Below are 15157 nucleotides of genomic sequence, written 5' to 3'. Positions count from 1 at the left end.
TTCTAATTACATTACTAACCAGTTTATAATAGCAATAAGGCACCTCGGGGGTTTGTGGTATGTGGCAAATATATCATGGCTAAGGGCTGTATCCAGGCACTCCACTTTGCGTCGTGATTAAGAACAGCCCTTAACCATGGTATATTGGCCACAAACCCCCGAGGTGCCTTAATTATACCACCCTCATCTATGTCTCTGATGTAAAACACATACCTACAACAATCTCTGTCAATATCTCTCTCTGTTTCTGGAACAGATTGCTGCGAAGCAGGCTGCGGCTGCTGCTACTCAGACCATCGCAGCTGCCCAGAACGCTGCTGTGTCCAATAAGAACACTGCCTCTCATCAACAACTAGTACACAGCTGCAAGGTACAGTAATATGGGTAGAGATTGATCCACAGCGAACAGGATCACTGTTAGATCACTCTGGTGAAATACATACAGTATTGAATCGATTACGACATTGGCAGCATTTATATTGCAGGTTTCATTGCATTGTTTGAATCAAATGATATGTCTACTTGAAGGCAGTGGCAGACCACATCCCTCAGCTGGTCCAGGGGATGAGGAGTAGTCAGGCTCAGCCAGAGGAACTCAGTGCCCAACTAGCCCTCATCATGGCCAGCCAGAGCTTCCTACAGCCTGGCAGTAAAATGGTGACGTCTGCAAAGTCAACTGTCCCAACAGTGACGGACCAGGCAGCAGCGATGCAACTTGGCCAATGTGCCAAGAACCTGGCTACCTGCCTAGCTGAGCTACGGACAGCCACCCAAAAGGTAAGTTCTGTACCCAGAGGTGTAGCACACACCCTCACAGCCCCCGCAAGGCGGAGGTTGGGGGCCCCCCCCCGCCAAAAAAAGTATACTTTTTATTTTTCATGTTGGGGTTGTTGTCCCCCCGGAGGTTGGGCTCCCCAGATAGTGAACATGTCATTAGCCGTTAATTTGGGGGGGAATTACAGGAAATTGGCTTTAAAACGGAAACATTTTATCTCAGCCTCATTGCAAAATGTGTCAAATAGCAGGAAATTAGGTCAGTGATTCTTCAAAATCGGAACAATAGTTGTCCGGTTGAGAGAAATACATTTTATAGTTGAAATAAAATACATTTTGTTGGATTATTTGAGCTTAAAATGTAGAGTACCAGTTTTCGTTATTTTAACTATTTTCTACATTGTAGAATAATAGTAAAGACATCAAAACTATCAAATAGCACATTGTAGTAACCAATCATGTAGTAACCAAAAAAGTGTTAAACAAATCAAAATATATTTTAGATTCTTCAATGTAGCCACCCTTTGCCTTGATGACAGCTTTGCACATTCTTGGCATTCTCTCAACCAGCTTCACCTGGAATGCTTTTCCAACAGTCTTGAAGGAGTTCCCACATATGCTGAGCATGTGTTGGCTGCTTTTCCTTCACTCTGAGGACCAACTCATCCCAAACCATCTCAATTGGGTTGAGGTTGGGTGATTGTGGAGGCCAGGTCATATTATTGATGTCCTTTAGTAGTGGTTTCTTTGGCTTTTTGGAGGAATCTCAAATATAAAATATATTTTGATTTAACTCTTTTTTGGTTACTACATGATTCCATATATGTTATTTCATAGTTTTGATGTATTCACTATTATTCTACAATGTAGAAAATAGTAAAAATTAAGAAGAATCCTTGAATGAGTTGGTGTGTCCAAACTCTTGACTGGTACTGTGTATTTAGGGGAATTTAAGGGAAAATATTTGGTTGGTGAATTTTCTAAATACTTTCAATATCATTAATTTCCATCTCGGCTGGTTGGAAATGCCCTTGTCCGGAGCAAAGGATCCCAAATTCAAACTCTCCAAAATAGTGTTTAAAATTCTAAAAAATAATGGATATTAACTTTAAAAATCTCATGTAGTTTCTTGAAATAGTTCTCTGTGACTTTAAAGAATATTTTTTTCAAAACTGTGATTCCTAAAAGATGTGTCTGGAGATTGGTCAACTCCATCAGATTTGTCTAAAATCCCAAATTAATCAGGAATGAGCAGTGTCAGCTATACCATCAGGACCCCTTATTCATGTCCTCATTACATGTAGTGCAACAAGACCGCTCATGGTCTGTAAAGTTCTCTACTTTTGAAAGATTTAAACCAGCAATATTGGAATCACCATGGTCACAAACATAAACTGTCAACTCCATCTGCCTGATAGATTAAGATAGAATATGAATAATGGTTCAAATATGTTACATTTAATTAGGTTTTAGAGTCATAACGCAACTGAGGAAAAACTAAATTGCTACTATGTATACCACTTAAATGAAGAATACCAATGCAATTTTTGTTTCTGTAAAACATAAACTCTGTCAATTCTGAAAGATCTGATAGAATGGTTATGTTTTTATTGGGGATTTTCAAATGAATAATTTTTCCATATTTTATAAATGTTTATATTAAACTTTTATTTTTAGAGGCAAAAATATGTATGTTTTGAGTATCTGTTGTCAACTCCGTCAGTGGCTTGTCAACTCCGTCACTGATGGCTAACCCCCTTAATGAAGATAATGTTTTTTGTCAATATTTAAAAATATATATTTTAATCAATGGACAATAATTGTAAAACAGAAATGCGTTTTATTGTGTCTGATGGAGTTGACAAATCCAGTTAGTTGCTTTTTAAGAAGAGGAACGTGATTAAGTGGTTGTTCCTTTACATGGTGTGATAGCTTTCAAGAATCCCTGAGCTCTAAATCAGCAACATTTTCTCTCATCCTCACAGCAAAATGTGTAAAATAGCATGAAATTATGAAAATGTTTCTCTCTGCTCCATGGCAAAAAAAATCATAATTGTTTTGCGGGGGCCCCGCGAAAATGAGTTACGCCACTGCCTGTACCCCTCTATCCACAGCTACTGATAATCATGTTTTCATACAGGAAGCACAGCTTCTGGGCTCTGTGTGAGAGAGGTTTGTGTATGTGTGCTTCTGCAGGCCCATGAAGCCTGTGGTCCTCTGGAGATAGACTCTGCTCTCAGTGCTGTCCAAACTCTGAGGAGTGAGCTTCAAGATGCCAGGATGGCTGCGCACAATGGGCAGCTCAAACCACTTCCTGGGGAATCGGTCAGTTCATTATAGAATACATTGATTTGTTCCAGTCATGCAAAGCAAATCTGCAGATGTGTGAAAATGCATGACTTGGTGCTCCTGTGTCGTCCCTACAGCTAGAGAAGTGTGCCCAGGACCTGGGTAGTACCTCCAAGGCTGTTGGCTCCTCCATGGCTCAGCTGCTGACCTGTGCTGCACAGGGCAATGAACACTACACAGGTAGGAAAGCAAACACAGCGTGCACTGAGAAGTATTGAGCAGTACAAGAGGAATGTTCACCTAAACTTTTGACAGACATCATTGAGTGGCTGTGTAGAATGTTTTTTTCTGGACTAGACTTATTATTTTCTGTCCTTTTAGTTAGATGTTATTATTTGACATTAGGAACCATTTTCAAATGTCACGATCAGCTACAGGGTCTCAGTAAAGCTCTACTCTACCAAGTGGCAGTAGAAACCCTAACAATCATTCACTTTCCTTCTACCAATAGATATACAAGTGTAATTCAATTCTTGATTTAGTGATGATGTTATCACTATTGCCTAAGAGCAAGCAATAAATCCGATGGGTCCTGCTGCACAGCCTGTCATTTTCTATAGCCTCCATTCTAGCTCCATTTAGTCTCTCAGGAGAATTGATGAAGACAAATTTGAATAGTGTATTCTAACAATGGCTGCTCCCTCCCTCCCAGGCTGTGCTGCTTCACGTTGGGTCCCAGGGTGCTACTCTCTCCTCATTCATCTTATTTTCACTAGATTCAACATTCCATTAGCAATGGGCTCCACTCGGCTGGATAATGAAATTTGATGCAATTTGCTGCATTCCCTCATCTCAGCTTTGTGTGTAATAAGTAAAGCCCCAATCTCACATGGTGCCTCGTTCTCCTATCTATCTAATTTGTTTTAACAATAGGGGTGCTTTAGGTTGGGCTCACTGTGCTATTCCTACTGTTCAGTTACACATTACCAACAACTCGTTCTATTCATTTTGAGCACTAAAGCTGCACCTCTGAATGGGTGTATGTCTTGATACAGGACATATTTAGTGAAGTGATAATGAGATTGAAAGGAAGTGATATTCAGCTTGCAGTTTGTCTAGTGAATAAATCATGATGCAGCTATCTAGAGTCAGTAGGTTGTTTAGCTGCATCTTAAATAACAATGATGGGGCACACTGGGATGTTGACACCAGGTTTTCCATCATTATTTCCTGGACTAGCTTTGTTAATCCAACTCCAAGACTTCCACTCACTCTAACACTGTCTGTCTCTGTTGTGTGTAGGAGTGGCTGCCAGGGAGACTGCCCAGGCCTTGAGGACACTGGCCCAGGCAGCCAGAGGTGTCGCTGCCAGCACTAAAGAACCCCAGTCTGCGGCGGCCATGTTGGATTCTGCCCAGTACGTCATGGAGGGCTCTGCCATGCTCATCCATGAGGCCCACCAGGCCCTGGTCTCCCCCGGCGACGCAGAGAGTCAGCAAAGGCTAGCACAGGTGAGGAACTCCTGACATCCAAACTGCTCGTGTGCGTCAACAAGCATCTGCGTAGCCAGGCGCTAAAAGAGAACTTGGTTCTATTTGTGACGCTTGATGTGCTGCAAGTCCCGCCTCTCCCATCTCATTGGTTTTTAGGAGCATATACCCACATGGGTGATTGAAAGATGAACTGAGGTTCATACTCCAGTTCAATTGGTGGTGGTAATGCACCTTAACGTTGGTTGCCAACCACCATATAAAGTCCAAAGAAGAAGAAGCCTGAAAGAGAGATTACTAGAAACTAACTCGGTTTACCCTTTTATCTGTGGATTAATTGTCAGAGTAGAGGACCTTGTGCATTTCAGGTAAAATAACAACCCAATGTTTATATCCCAGGACAAATTATCTAGAAACAAAAAGCTAGCTAGCTAAATTGCCATAAATGCTTAATGCTTTTCGACCTTACCCAAATTAATATAAACTCAATAAAAAAAGAAAGGTCCCTTTTTCAGGACCCTGTCTTTCAAAGATAATTTGTAAAAATCCAAATAACTTCACAGATCTTCATTGTAAAGGGGTTAAACACTGTTTCCCATGCTTGTTCAATGAACCATAAACAATTAATGAACATGCACCTGTGGAACGGTCGTTAAGACTCTAACAGCTTACAGACGGTAGGCAATTAAGGTCACAGTTATGAAAACTTAGGACACTAAAGAGGCCTTTCTATTGACTCTGGAAAAACACCAAAAGAAAGATGTCCAGGGTCCCTGCTCATCTGTGTGAACGTGCCTTAGGTATGCTGTAAGGAGGCATGAGGACTGCAGATGTGGCCAGGGCAATAAATTACAATGTCCGTACTGTGAGATGCCTAAGACAGTGCTACAGGGAGACAGGACGGACAGCTGAACATCCTCGCAGTGGCAGACCATGTGTAACAACACATGCACAGGATCGGTACATCTGAACATCACACCTGCGGGACAGGTACAGGATGGCAACAACAACTGCCCGAGTTACACCAGGAACGCACAATCCCTCCATCAGTGCTCAGACTGTCCGCAATAGGCTGAGAGAGACTGGACTGAGGGCTTGTAGGCCTGTTGTAAGGCAGGTCCTCACCAGACATCCCCGGCAACAACGTCGCCTATGGGCACAAACCCACTGTCGTTGGACGAGACAGGACTGGCACGAAGTGCTCTTCACTGACGAGTCGCCGTTTTGTCTCACCAGGGGTGATGGTCGTATTCGCGTTTATCGTTGAAGGAATGAGCATTACACCGAGGCCTGTACTCTGGAGCGGGATCGATGGTCTGGGGCGGTGTGTCACAGCATCATCGGACTGAGCTTGTTGTCATTGCAGGCAATCTCAACACTGTGCATTACAGGGAAGACATCCTCCTCCCTCACGTGGTACCATTCCTACAGGCTCATCCTGACATGACCATTCAGCATGACAATGCCACCCAGCCATACTGCTCGTTCTGTGTGTGATTTCCTGCAAGACAGGAATGTCAGTGTTCTGCAATGGCCAGCGAAGAGCCCGGATCTCAATCCCATTGAACACGTCTGGGACCTGTTGGATCGGAGGGTGAGGGCTAGAGTGGGGTAACACTTCACAGCAAGAACTGGCAAATCTGGTGCAGTCCATGAGGAAGAGATGCACTGCAGTACTTAATGCAGCTGGTGGTCACATCAGATACTGACTGTTACTTTTGATTTTGACCTCCCTTTTGTTCAGGAACAAATTATTCAATTTCTGTTAGTCACATGTCTTTGGAACTTGTTCAGTTTATGTCTCCGTTGTTGAATCTTATGTTCATACAAATATTTACACATGTTAAGTTTGCTGAAAATAAACGCAGTTGACAGTGAGAGGACGTTTCTTTTTTTGCTGAGTTTAGTTGGTTCCAAGTTTGTTTTGCTAATATTTATTTCAACCTGCGTGTCCTGATCGCGTCTGGTGTGGATATACAAAATCAACATGCAAGCAATGGCACACGCATGCGCCCAGTCTAGTCAGAGTGTGACAGACTTCCTGTATTGATGTCCTATTCAGACAGTTGTGTTAATGTTCCAAGCACAGTCTTTTCTGTTGGGCTCTTTCCTCTCCTCTACATTCTGGATGATAACCGATTTTTAAACCCTGCTACTTTCCATAACAATTATCTGCTTTAAGGGTTGCTATTTTCTCTAGCTCCAGTAAAACTGCTTATTTGCAGCAGGGCCCTTTGGGAGATAAACATATTGGTTGGCATATGTCTGTGACGGTAGCATAAATTAGTGACATGGATTGTCGTGCTCCGCTTGCAGGCTGATTTGCATTTAAGATGTTTTTCCTTCTCAGAGCTGTGCTCTGTGACTGTGGAGCGTGGTTAGAATGTGTAATGTCAGCCCACTGACAGGCTGATCTGTGATGTGTTGCAGGTGGCCAAGGCAGTGTCCCACTCTCTGAATAACTGTGTGAACTGCCTGCCTGGCCAGAAGGATGTGGACATGGCCCTACGAAGCATCGGAGAGGCCAGCAAGAAGCTGCTGGTGGACACTGTGAGTCCTGCTGCCAGACCGGCGAGGCTGCAGTTTGGAGTGTTGATTTTATTACACATCTGAACATGAGTGCTTATAGAGAGTCAATGCTGTCCTAAACCTAAACACACAGTTGGCATATATTACCTCTAGTCATTAATCATCTACGCAGACATTTCACAACTATCCAAGGAAAAATTGAACATAAACATAACACAAATACCATATGAATTATTATGTAACAAATAATACTGATAATAATGTACGGAATACTATACTTGTGTTTTTCCTGTATGTCTCCAGCTCCCCCCCTGCAGTAAGTCTTTCCAGGATGCTCAGAGTGAGCTGAACCATACTGCTGCAGAGCTCAACCACTCAGCAGGAGACGTGGTCCATTCCTCCCGGGGTACCAGCAGCCAACTGGCCGTGGCTTCTGGGAAATTCAGTGAGGATTTTGATGAGTTCCTGGACGCCGGCGTTGAGATGGCTGGCCACACTCAAGTAGGTATCATTATCTGTAGCAGGTCCCAACAGCCCCATAGAAATATCTGATTCCTCTCCTTTGAAATAGGTCTGGACAAATGTTATGACGCCTGAATAAACTGTTGGTGGACAGGAGCGGTTTAGATTTAATAGGATCAAATGGAAATGCCTCTGAGGTAGTCATGTTGAGTGGCTTCAAATTTTTCTGTCGCTTGAGCACTTAAGCTATTTTGATTCATTTGTTAATTAGGCCTTTTCATCTAATTCACTTAGGCACATGATTGTCCCCGAGAGCGCTAACACAGTCAGACGTAATGAGATCTTTGATGATGTTCTGGTTATTTTGCTCATTAATTTGGATAGATTGTGTGGGAGAGCAGTTGATGTAGCATGACACACAGGCCTTAATCAGGCTTAAATGAGTAGGGGACTGGCTGGCTGAGGTGGGGGACACCGTTCACATGATACCAGTTTCATAGGCCATTCCTCCAGAATGTGACAGTTGTTGACAATAAGTACAGTTGCATTTTCCTGGAAAGATGTGTCTTCAATAACATGTTGACCACTCTTCAACATATTTTATTCCAAGAAACAGCTGAGTTGTCTTGTGACTTTGTCGTTTGCAGTCCCAAGAGGACCAAATCACAGTGATTGGCAACCTGAAGAACATCTCCATGGCATCCAGCAAGCTCCTTCTGGCAGCCAAGTCCCTGTCAGTGGATCCTGGAGCAGCTAACGCCAAGAACCTGTTAGCTGCTGCAGCAAGGTGAGGCCACTCTATATGGAGCTGAATGGCATAGTATAAGGATGTCTCTCATCACACACTACTTGAGTATAAGGAGGTCTACATTAGCACAAAGTAAGACTGTAAGGAGTGACTTAGATTAAGTCAATTTAAACAAAAACATATTCATATACTGTATATTTTGACTCGGTTTTCATTCAAATCCACATAAAACAAGTACACTACTATCATAGTTTATATCCATTCTATGAAACATCTCTGCTGTGGTTGTACGGCCCATTTCACATCATGTTGCTAGGCTGAGAAATAGACAGAGATAGTAGGGTAGAATCCCCCCTGGTGGAGAGATGGCAGGCAGCTGGCCCCGCTGGGCTTTGAGCCTGACTGACTTCCCTCTCTTTAATTGTGCAGATGGAAGCCATGGCTGGAGCCTGTCTGTAATCACTAAGCACAGCCTCCACACTCCTGTACAGTGTGAGATTGCTACAGGGAGAGAGGGGCGATGGACTCTGCCATGCATGTGTAAAGTAAAATTGTATGCGTGTGTGTGTATATAGAGAGATGTGAGCGCTGAAAAGCCCTGTGCTGCTGCCCTTGTGTTTCAGAGCGGTGACGGAGAGCATTAATCAGCTCATCACACTGTGTACCCAGCAGGCACCGGGCCAGAAGGAGTGTGACAACGCTCTGAGAGAACTGGAGGTAGCTGTTTTACTGTACACTAAACAACCCTTTTTATGTTCAGGCTAGCTAATATTCATGTTTATTTCAGTCTACACAAAGTACAGGGGTTTGATGTAGTAACTTTTTGTCCCCCACGATAAAATCGGGGTGGGAACTGTGGATCTGTCTCCATCTTAGTACATTCGTACGTTCATACATTAGTCACATGATATCTCAGACAGCACTAGTCTGATTTTATTGAAATTTAGGAAAATCATATGTCTTACCAACGAGATCCATAATTAACAACATTACGCTGATTGGCTCAAGGGGAGGCGCTGCATCATTCGTGGGGAATGAGATATTTACTGCTGCCTTGTTTTGTGTTGATTTGAATCCTGTAAAGCATTACAATTACAATTACAATTCATTAATGATGGATGAATTGGATTATATTTAACGGCTGAATGAGATGCATGTTGCTGAGGGTTTCTGTATTGACATTATTTTATGCACAACATTGCTCTGTCTCCATGGGAAATAATTACCAAGTCGTTTACTTCCTCTGTGCCTTGAGCCCCTTCAGGCCATGTCCCCTCCTTTTCACATGCTCTGATAGACAGGTAATAACTATCTCTGTATCCCTCCTGCACAACATTGAATGACAGTCACCATTAACTTCAACCCCTGGAGTACCACTAATTATACTTTTATGTAACTAACAGATCTGTGGGTTATTCTCCTAAGTGACTAAGTAATAATGCTTGGCTACATGACTTCCCTCTATAAGTTAAAGATGACTTCAAAACAGACCTATTAAAAACAGTTGGACTTGTTTTTCATGCAGCACACATTTTAATACCCCCAAGTTGGATATCAGATTGGTTCAGCAGTTTGTGCTCTCCTTATTGTTGAGCCCCTCTCTCGCTGTGTACAGGCTGTGAGAGGATTGCTGGACAACCCCAGTGAGCCTGTCAGTGAGCTCTCCTACTTTGACTGCATCGAGAGTGTCATGGAGAACTCAAAGGTGAAGCCTTACAAAACAATCACAGGCATCATAGACTTTAAATATCCGCAATATCTAACGTAATAGACAGCTGAAGAGGTAATCTTACAGTTTATTTCCATTTCTTCATGTTTAGGTTCTTGGGGAGTCCATGACGGGGATTTCCCAACACTGTAAGATGGGCAACGTGCCAGCGTTTGGGAATTGTGTGGGAGTGGCGTCCAAGGCCCTGTGTGGGTTGACGGAGGCGGCTGGACAGGTGAGATCCCAGCCTAGTACTGACTGACTGTCTGGAGCCTACAGCCTCCCTTCCACTCCTCCCTGCTATCAGGTCTGGGTCTGGCACACAACCAACAGTCTCTATCAGCTCTAGACCTCTGTTCATGTTTAGTTACAGCACCTACATCTACCTCTCTCTAAATCAGAAACGAAGCCATGAGCATTTCTCTCTCCTCTCTTTCCTTCTCCCCACACTGCAGGCCTCCTACCTAGTGGGTGTGTCCGATCCAAACAGCCAATCTGGTCAAGAGGGCCTGGTGGATCCAATCCAGTTTGCCCGGGCCAACCAGGCTATTCAGATGGCCTGTCAAAACCTGGTGGACCCAGCCAGCAGCCCCTCTCAGGTGAGAAGACCAATGTAGTGAGACATTTATTGAGATAACGAATCTATTATACAAATAGTGACTTAATCAAATGGATTGTTAAATTTGAACATCAACATAACATCAAACTTCTTCTCACCATATGCATCTTTAGAGAAATGTTTATACTGCTTTGTTTGTCATTTGTTTTGTTTGTGTTTGTTTGTTTGTTAGGTTCTGTCCGCAGCAACGATTGTAGCCAAGCATACCTCAGCTCTTTGCAATGCCTGCCGCCTGGCCTCGTCCAAGACATCCAACCCTGTGGCCAGGAGACACTTTGTTCAGTCAGCCAAAGAGGTTGCAAACACCACGGCCAACCTTGTGAAAACTATAAAGGTATGTGTACTCTCTGCCATGGTCCACTCATAAATGGTATTCTTGTACTTTGTGCCTTCAGGAAAAGTAGATTTATTGATGTTCTCTGTTTCACTTAAAATATCTCTGTCATTTATAATGAAGACAGATGGCTATATTGTGTAGCTGAGTTGGAGTGTTGGCTTAGGAGGTCATGTCCAGTTGTTTTCTTCCAGGCCTTGGATGGGGACTTCTCAGAGGAGAACAGAAACAGGTGTCATGTTGCTACAACTCCACTTATCGAGGCTGTAGAGAATCTATCCACATTTTCCTCCAACCCAGAGTTTGCTAGTATCCCTGCACAGATCAGCAATGAGGTTCGTATGAGTGCTTGTTCAGGGGGTGACTTTGTATTGTGCAATATGTAAGCTCTTCAATGACAATGTGTATTTTCACTATCTATATGAAAATTAAAATGCAGTTCTTGCTCAGAGGACAATTTTTTTTATCTCCTAAGAGGTTTCTTCAGTCTACATTGTCACATTGTTTTATTTGTCTGCTTCCTCATATATTCTGTAATATAAAGGACACGGCAAAGCTACTCCTACAGATTCCATGAATACATTGGTGACTAGGGCATTCAATCCCCTTGAAATAGGACCTCCGATATAGAGCCAGTACAGTGCAGGAAAGCTGGTGGAATTGGTTTGATGCACCATTTCCCTCTAATTTAATTTAATGTCGGTAAATGGCTCAAGGAGAAATCGGATGTATTTTATGTTACAATGTAGCAGAAAGAGTCCTCACACAGCCCTAAAAGCGACTGTTATCTGTTGGAGGGCAGTGTTTAACTGCTCTCTCTCGCAGCACAGCTGCTCTAATCTTCAGCTTGTTAATCTAATTGTCGAGGGAGGCTTAAGCTGCCATCATAAAGACTCTAGGTGTGCCTCTGCATCTCTGTGTAAAGCAGAACAATAATAATAGTAAGAGATCAATGACATCTGTGTAGTGTGTTGCTATTGAGCTGTTAGTTAGGTTCGTCTTTAACCTATGTTGTTTTGTCACCTTCACTGTCCTCCCCTCCCTCCCTCTTTCCCATTTCCAGGGCTTTGCAGCCCAGGAGCCCATCATGTGTTCAGCTTTCTCCATGCTGGACAGCTCCACCCTGCTCCTGGAGACTGCCCGCTCTCTCATCATCAACCCCAAAGACCCGCCCACCTGGTCCATCCTGGCTGGGCACTCCCGCACCGTCTCTGACTCCATCAAGAGCCTCATCACCTCCATCAGGTCAGCACAGACCCCTCTGGTTCTGCACTATGGTACTCTGGATATTATCCTGTTAAGGCCTTGCCGGACAACTCACCCTGAATATAATTCCACTGCTCTATCGGTCGTGCATACATTCAGAATCTGCCATCCTAGAAGTTGTTTGTGTGACTTCAAAGTGAAGGGCGTTGTACAAAACAAATTCATCAGCGATTGGATCGTCTCTAAGAAATCTATCCAATCAGAGTATCAAAGTTGATAACATCGTCATGTAGGCTGGCTCTTGAACCCAACCCATCAGTTTCTGGGACTAATCAAAACGGTCAGAATATGTTTGCATTCTAGAAATCGTAGGGGAGGGAGGCAAATCCAGACTCATGGTGGAGAAGAAACGTCAGTTTGGCCAGAGCGCTGTGGATGGGTAGCCAGGCAAATTGAGACCCTGGGTGAGGGGGAGTTCAGCTATCTTTGAGTAACTGTCGGTTCGACTGAGCAGTGAGTTGACATGTCATTTATGGTGGTTGGGTTTCCCCCTCCCATGTAATAGGAAGAGGAATGCTCTAGGGCACTGATAAAGATGAGTAGGCAGTGTTCCGTGGAGGATCTGCTGGTGCTGCTTAGACAGATTTCTTATACTTAGAAAGACCCTCCTGCTGTGTTGAATAGAAGTGTCTTCCCTCGTTATCTCTCACACAGAGTAAATTGCCCCTTAGCTTCAGAACATTTTGCATCTGGTCAACCTCTAGAGACCATGTTTGCAAAAAGTGTACCTAGTATACATGATTTTCCTTCTTTGAGGTGTGATACTGCATTAATAACCTGCTTGTAGAAGTACTGCCTCGTTCCTATTTATCATGATACTGTTGGTAGGGACAAGGCGCCAGGGCAGAGAGAGTGTGACTTCTCCATTGATAACATCAACAAGTGTATCCGGGACATCGAGCAGGCTTCGCTAGCTGCTGTGGGACAGAGCCTACAGGGATGTAGGGATGACATATCTTTGGAAGTAAGTTTGAACTGTCAAATCATCACTATAATTGCTTTTTGTTCATTTTCATTTTCCCTATCGTAATTCTATGCTGCCCCCTTAGGCTTTGCAGGAGCAGCTGACATCGTCGGTGCAAGAGATTGGACATCTCATCGATCCTGTCAGTACTGCAGCCAGGGGTGAAGCTGCCCAGCTGGGACACAAGGTACTAGTCTGGGACCATCCCCCTATAGGGAGAAAGTCCTGTCTCCTAGATCCACTCCTCTTATTCAATCTGTGTCTCATACTGTTACATGATACTGTTTCTCCCAGGTGACGCAGCTGGCCAGCTACTTTGAGCCCCTCATCGTGGCGTCTGTTGGCCTGGCCTCTAAGATCGTCGACCAGCAGCAGCAGATGAACATCCTGGACCAGACTAAGACCCTGTCAGAGTCCGCCCTGCAGATGCTCTACGCAGCCAAGGAGGGAGGTGGAAACCCTAAGGTAATGTTACTGTACAACACAGGGCACAGAGGCCATGCTTGAGCAATGGAGCAAAACTTAATTAGTATAGATTTGTGTGCACCTCGTTCCACAATCTATCATATTGCTTCTTGTAGTTGCATAGCCATGTGTATTGTTATGATGAAGATCTTTGAGTTTCACGATGCTCTGGTGTGTTTACTGCGTGTCCAGGCGGCCCACACCCACGACGCCATATCAGAGGCTGCCCAGCTGATGAAGGAGGCTGTGGAAGACATCATGGTGACGCTGAACGAGGCGGCCAGTGAGGGCGGCATGGTGGGAGGCATGGTGGAGGCTATCGCTGAGGCCATGGGCAGGGTGAGTGGGGCTGGTGTCCTGTACAGTAGGGTGTGAAGTACTGTATAGTAGTAGTGTGTATGTGTGTACATGTGCGTGTACAGTATATCACAGGAAGTCGGTGGCACCTTAACCTGTTTGGGGTGCAAGCCCGACCTCGGACCGAAAATGACACCCCTGCAGAGCGCGAAATTCAAAATCTATTTTTTAAAAATATTTAACTTTTACACATTAACAAGTCCAATACAGCATTTGAAAGATAAACATCTTGTCAATCCAGCCAACATGTCCGATTTTTTAAATGTTTTACAGAGAAAACACCACATATATTTATGTTAGCTCACCACCAAATACAAAAGTGGACAGACACGTATGAATTATGATTATGAAGTATGAATTATGATTGAAGTAGCATGCACAACCAACCGAAATAAACTAAAACCAACCTAAAGAGCCCAGAAAAAACGACCTCAGATGACAGTCATATAACATGTTACACAATAAATCTATGTTTTGTTCATAAAAAGTGCATATTTTAGCTATAAATCTGTTTTACATTGATGCTACCCAAAAATGCTAATACATAGCTACAGTCTGAATCCAGCCGGGAGTAGCCAGAGAAAATACATACACCAACGTCGGCTACTAATTACACCTCATAAAACATTTCAGAAAAACATATGGTGGATAACTAATGAAAGACAGATATCTTGTGAATACAGACAACATTTCCGATTTTTGAAGTGTTTTACAGCGAAAACACAATATATCGTTATATTAGCTAACATCATAAGCTAGCATAAGGCAGCATTGATTCTAGTCAAGCGCTAGCCTAGCATAGTTAGCAGAGTTAGCATTCAACAGTTCGACATATATATGAAAAAGCATCCCAAATTGGGTCTTATCTTTCTTGGTACTCCATCAGAATGTTGTAACGGGGTCCAATGTCCAGTAGAGTCTTTAGTTGGGTTCCAGAACGAATGATTTCCCTCTTTGGTTAGCTAGCACGGTAGCATTGCTGCGCCAGAAAGCGTTTCTTCAAAAAATTCTTCCGTCGTTTCACATCTAAAGTCCAGAATAAATTGCAATAATATAATTAAAGTATATTGAAAAAACCTACTTTAGGATGATTTTGTGACATGTAGCAAATAATATCGTAGTCAGGCATCATATTTAACGTTATCTACCTTG

The 15157-nt window shown here is 43.4% G+C and overlaps 1 protein-coding gene across 3 annotated transcripts in view; it reads left to right on the top strand.

The window, feature by feature from the left end:
* The window catches only part of LOC129862464 (talin-2-like), a 147328-nt gene that overhangs the window by 108430 nt on the left and 23741 nt on the right, over window positions 1–15157 (top strand). For all 3 annotated transcript variants that reach the window (XM_055934174.1, XM_055934173.1, XM_055934175.1), the window contains 19 exons: window positions 257–370; window positions 529–777; window positions 2971–3099; window positions 3201–3303; window positions 4366–4574; window positions 6984–7103; window positions 7386–7583; window positions 8192–8331; window positions 8916–9009; window positions 9908–9997; window positions 10113–10235; window positions 10456–10599; window positions 10792–10953; window positions 11148–11288; window positions 12017–12198; window positions 13048–13183; window positions 13269–13370; window positions 13478–13648; window positions 13841–13987. In XM_055934174.1, the coding sequence (XP_055790149.1) occupies window positions 257–370; window positions 529–777; window positions 2971–3099; window positions 3201–3303; window positions 4366–4574; window positions 6984–7103; window positions 7386–7583; window positions 8192–8331; window positions 8916–9009; window positions 9908–9997; window positions 10113–10235; window positions 10456–10599; window positions 10792–10953; window positions 11148–11288; window positions 12017–12198; window positions 13048–13183; window positions 13269–13370; window positions 13478–13648; window positions 13841–13987 (2754 nt within the window). The remainder of the gene's footprint in view (window positions 1–256; window positions 371–528; window positions 778–2970; window positions 3100–3200; window positions 3304–4365; window positions 4575–6983; window positions 7104–7385; window positions 7584–8191; window positions 8332–8915; window positions 9010–9907; window positions 9998–10112; window positions 10236–10455; window positions 10600–10791; window positions 10954–11147; window positions 11289–12016; window positions 12199–13047; window positions 13184–13268; window positions 13371–13477; window positions 13649–13840; window positions 13988–15157) is intronic.

This window comes from Salvelinus fontinalis, chromosome 9 (genome assembly GCF_029448725.1).
Source record: "Salvelinus fontinalis isolate EN_2023a chromosome 9, ASM2944872v1, whole genome shotgun sequence".
NCBI classification, from domain to species: Eukaryota; Metazoa; Chordata; class Actinopteri; order Salmoniformes; family Salmonidae; genus Salvelinus; species Salvelinus fontinalis.
This window is presented reverse-complemented; position numbering and strand designations above follow the sequence as displayed.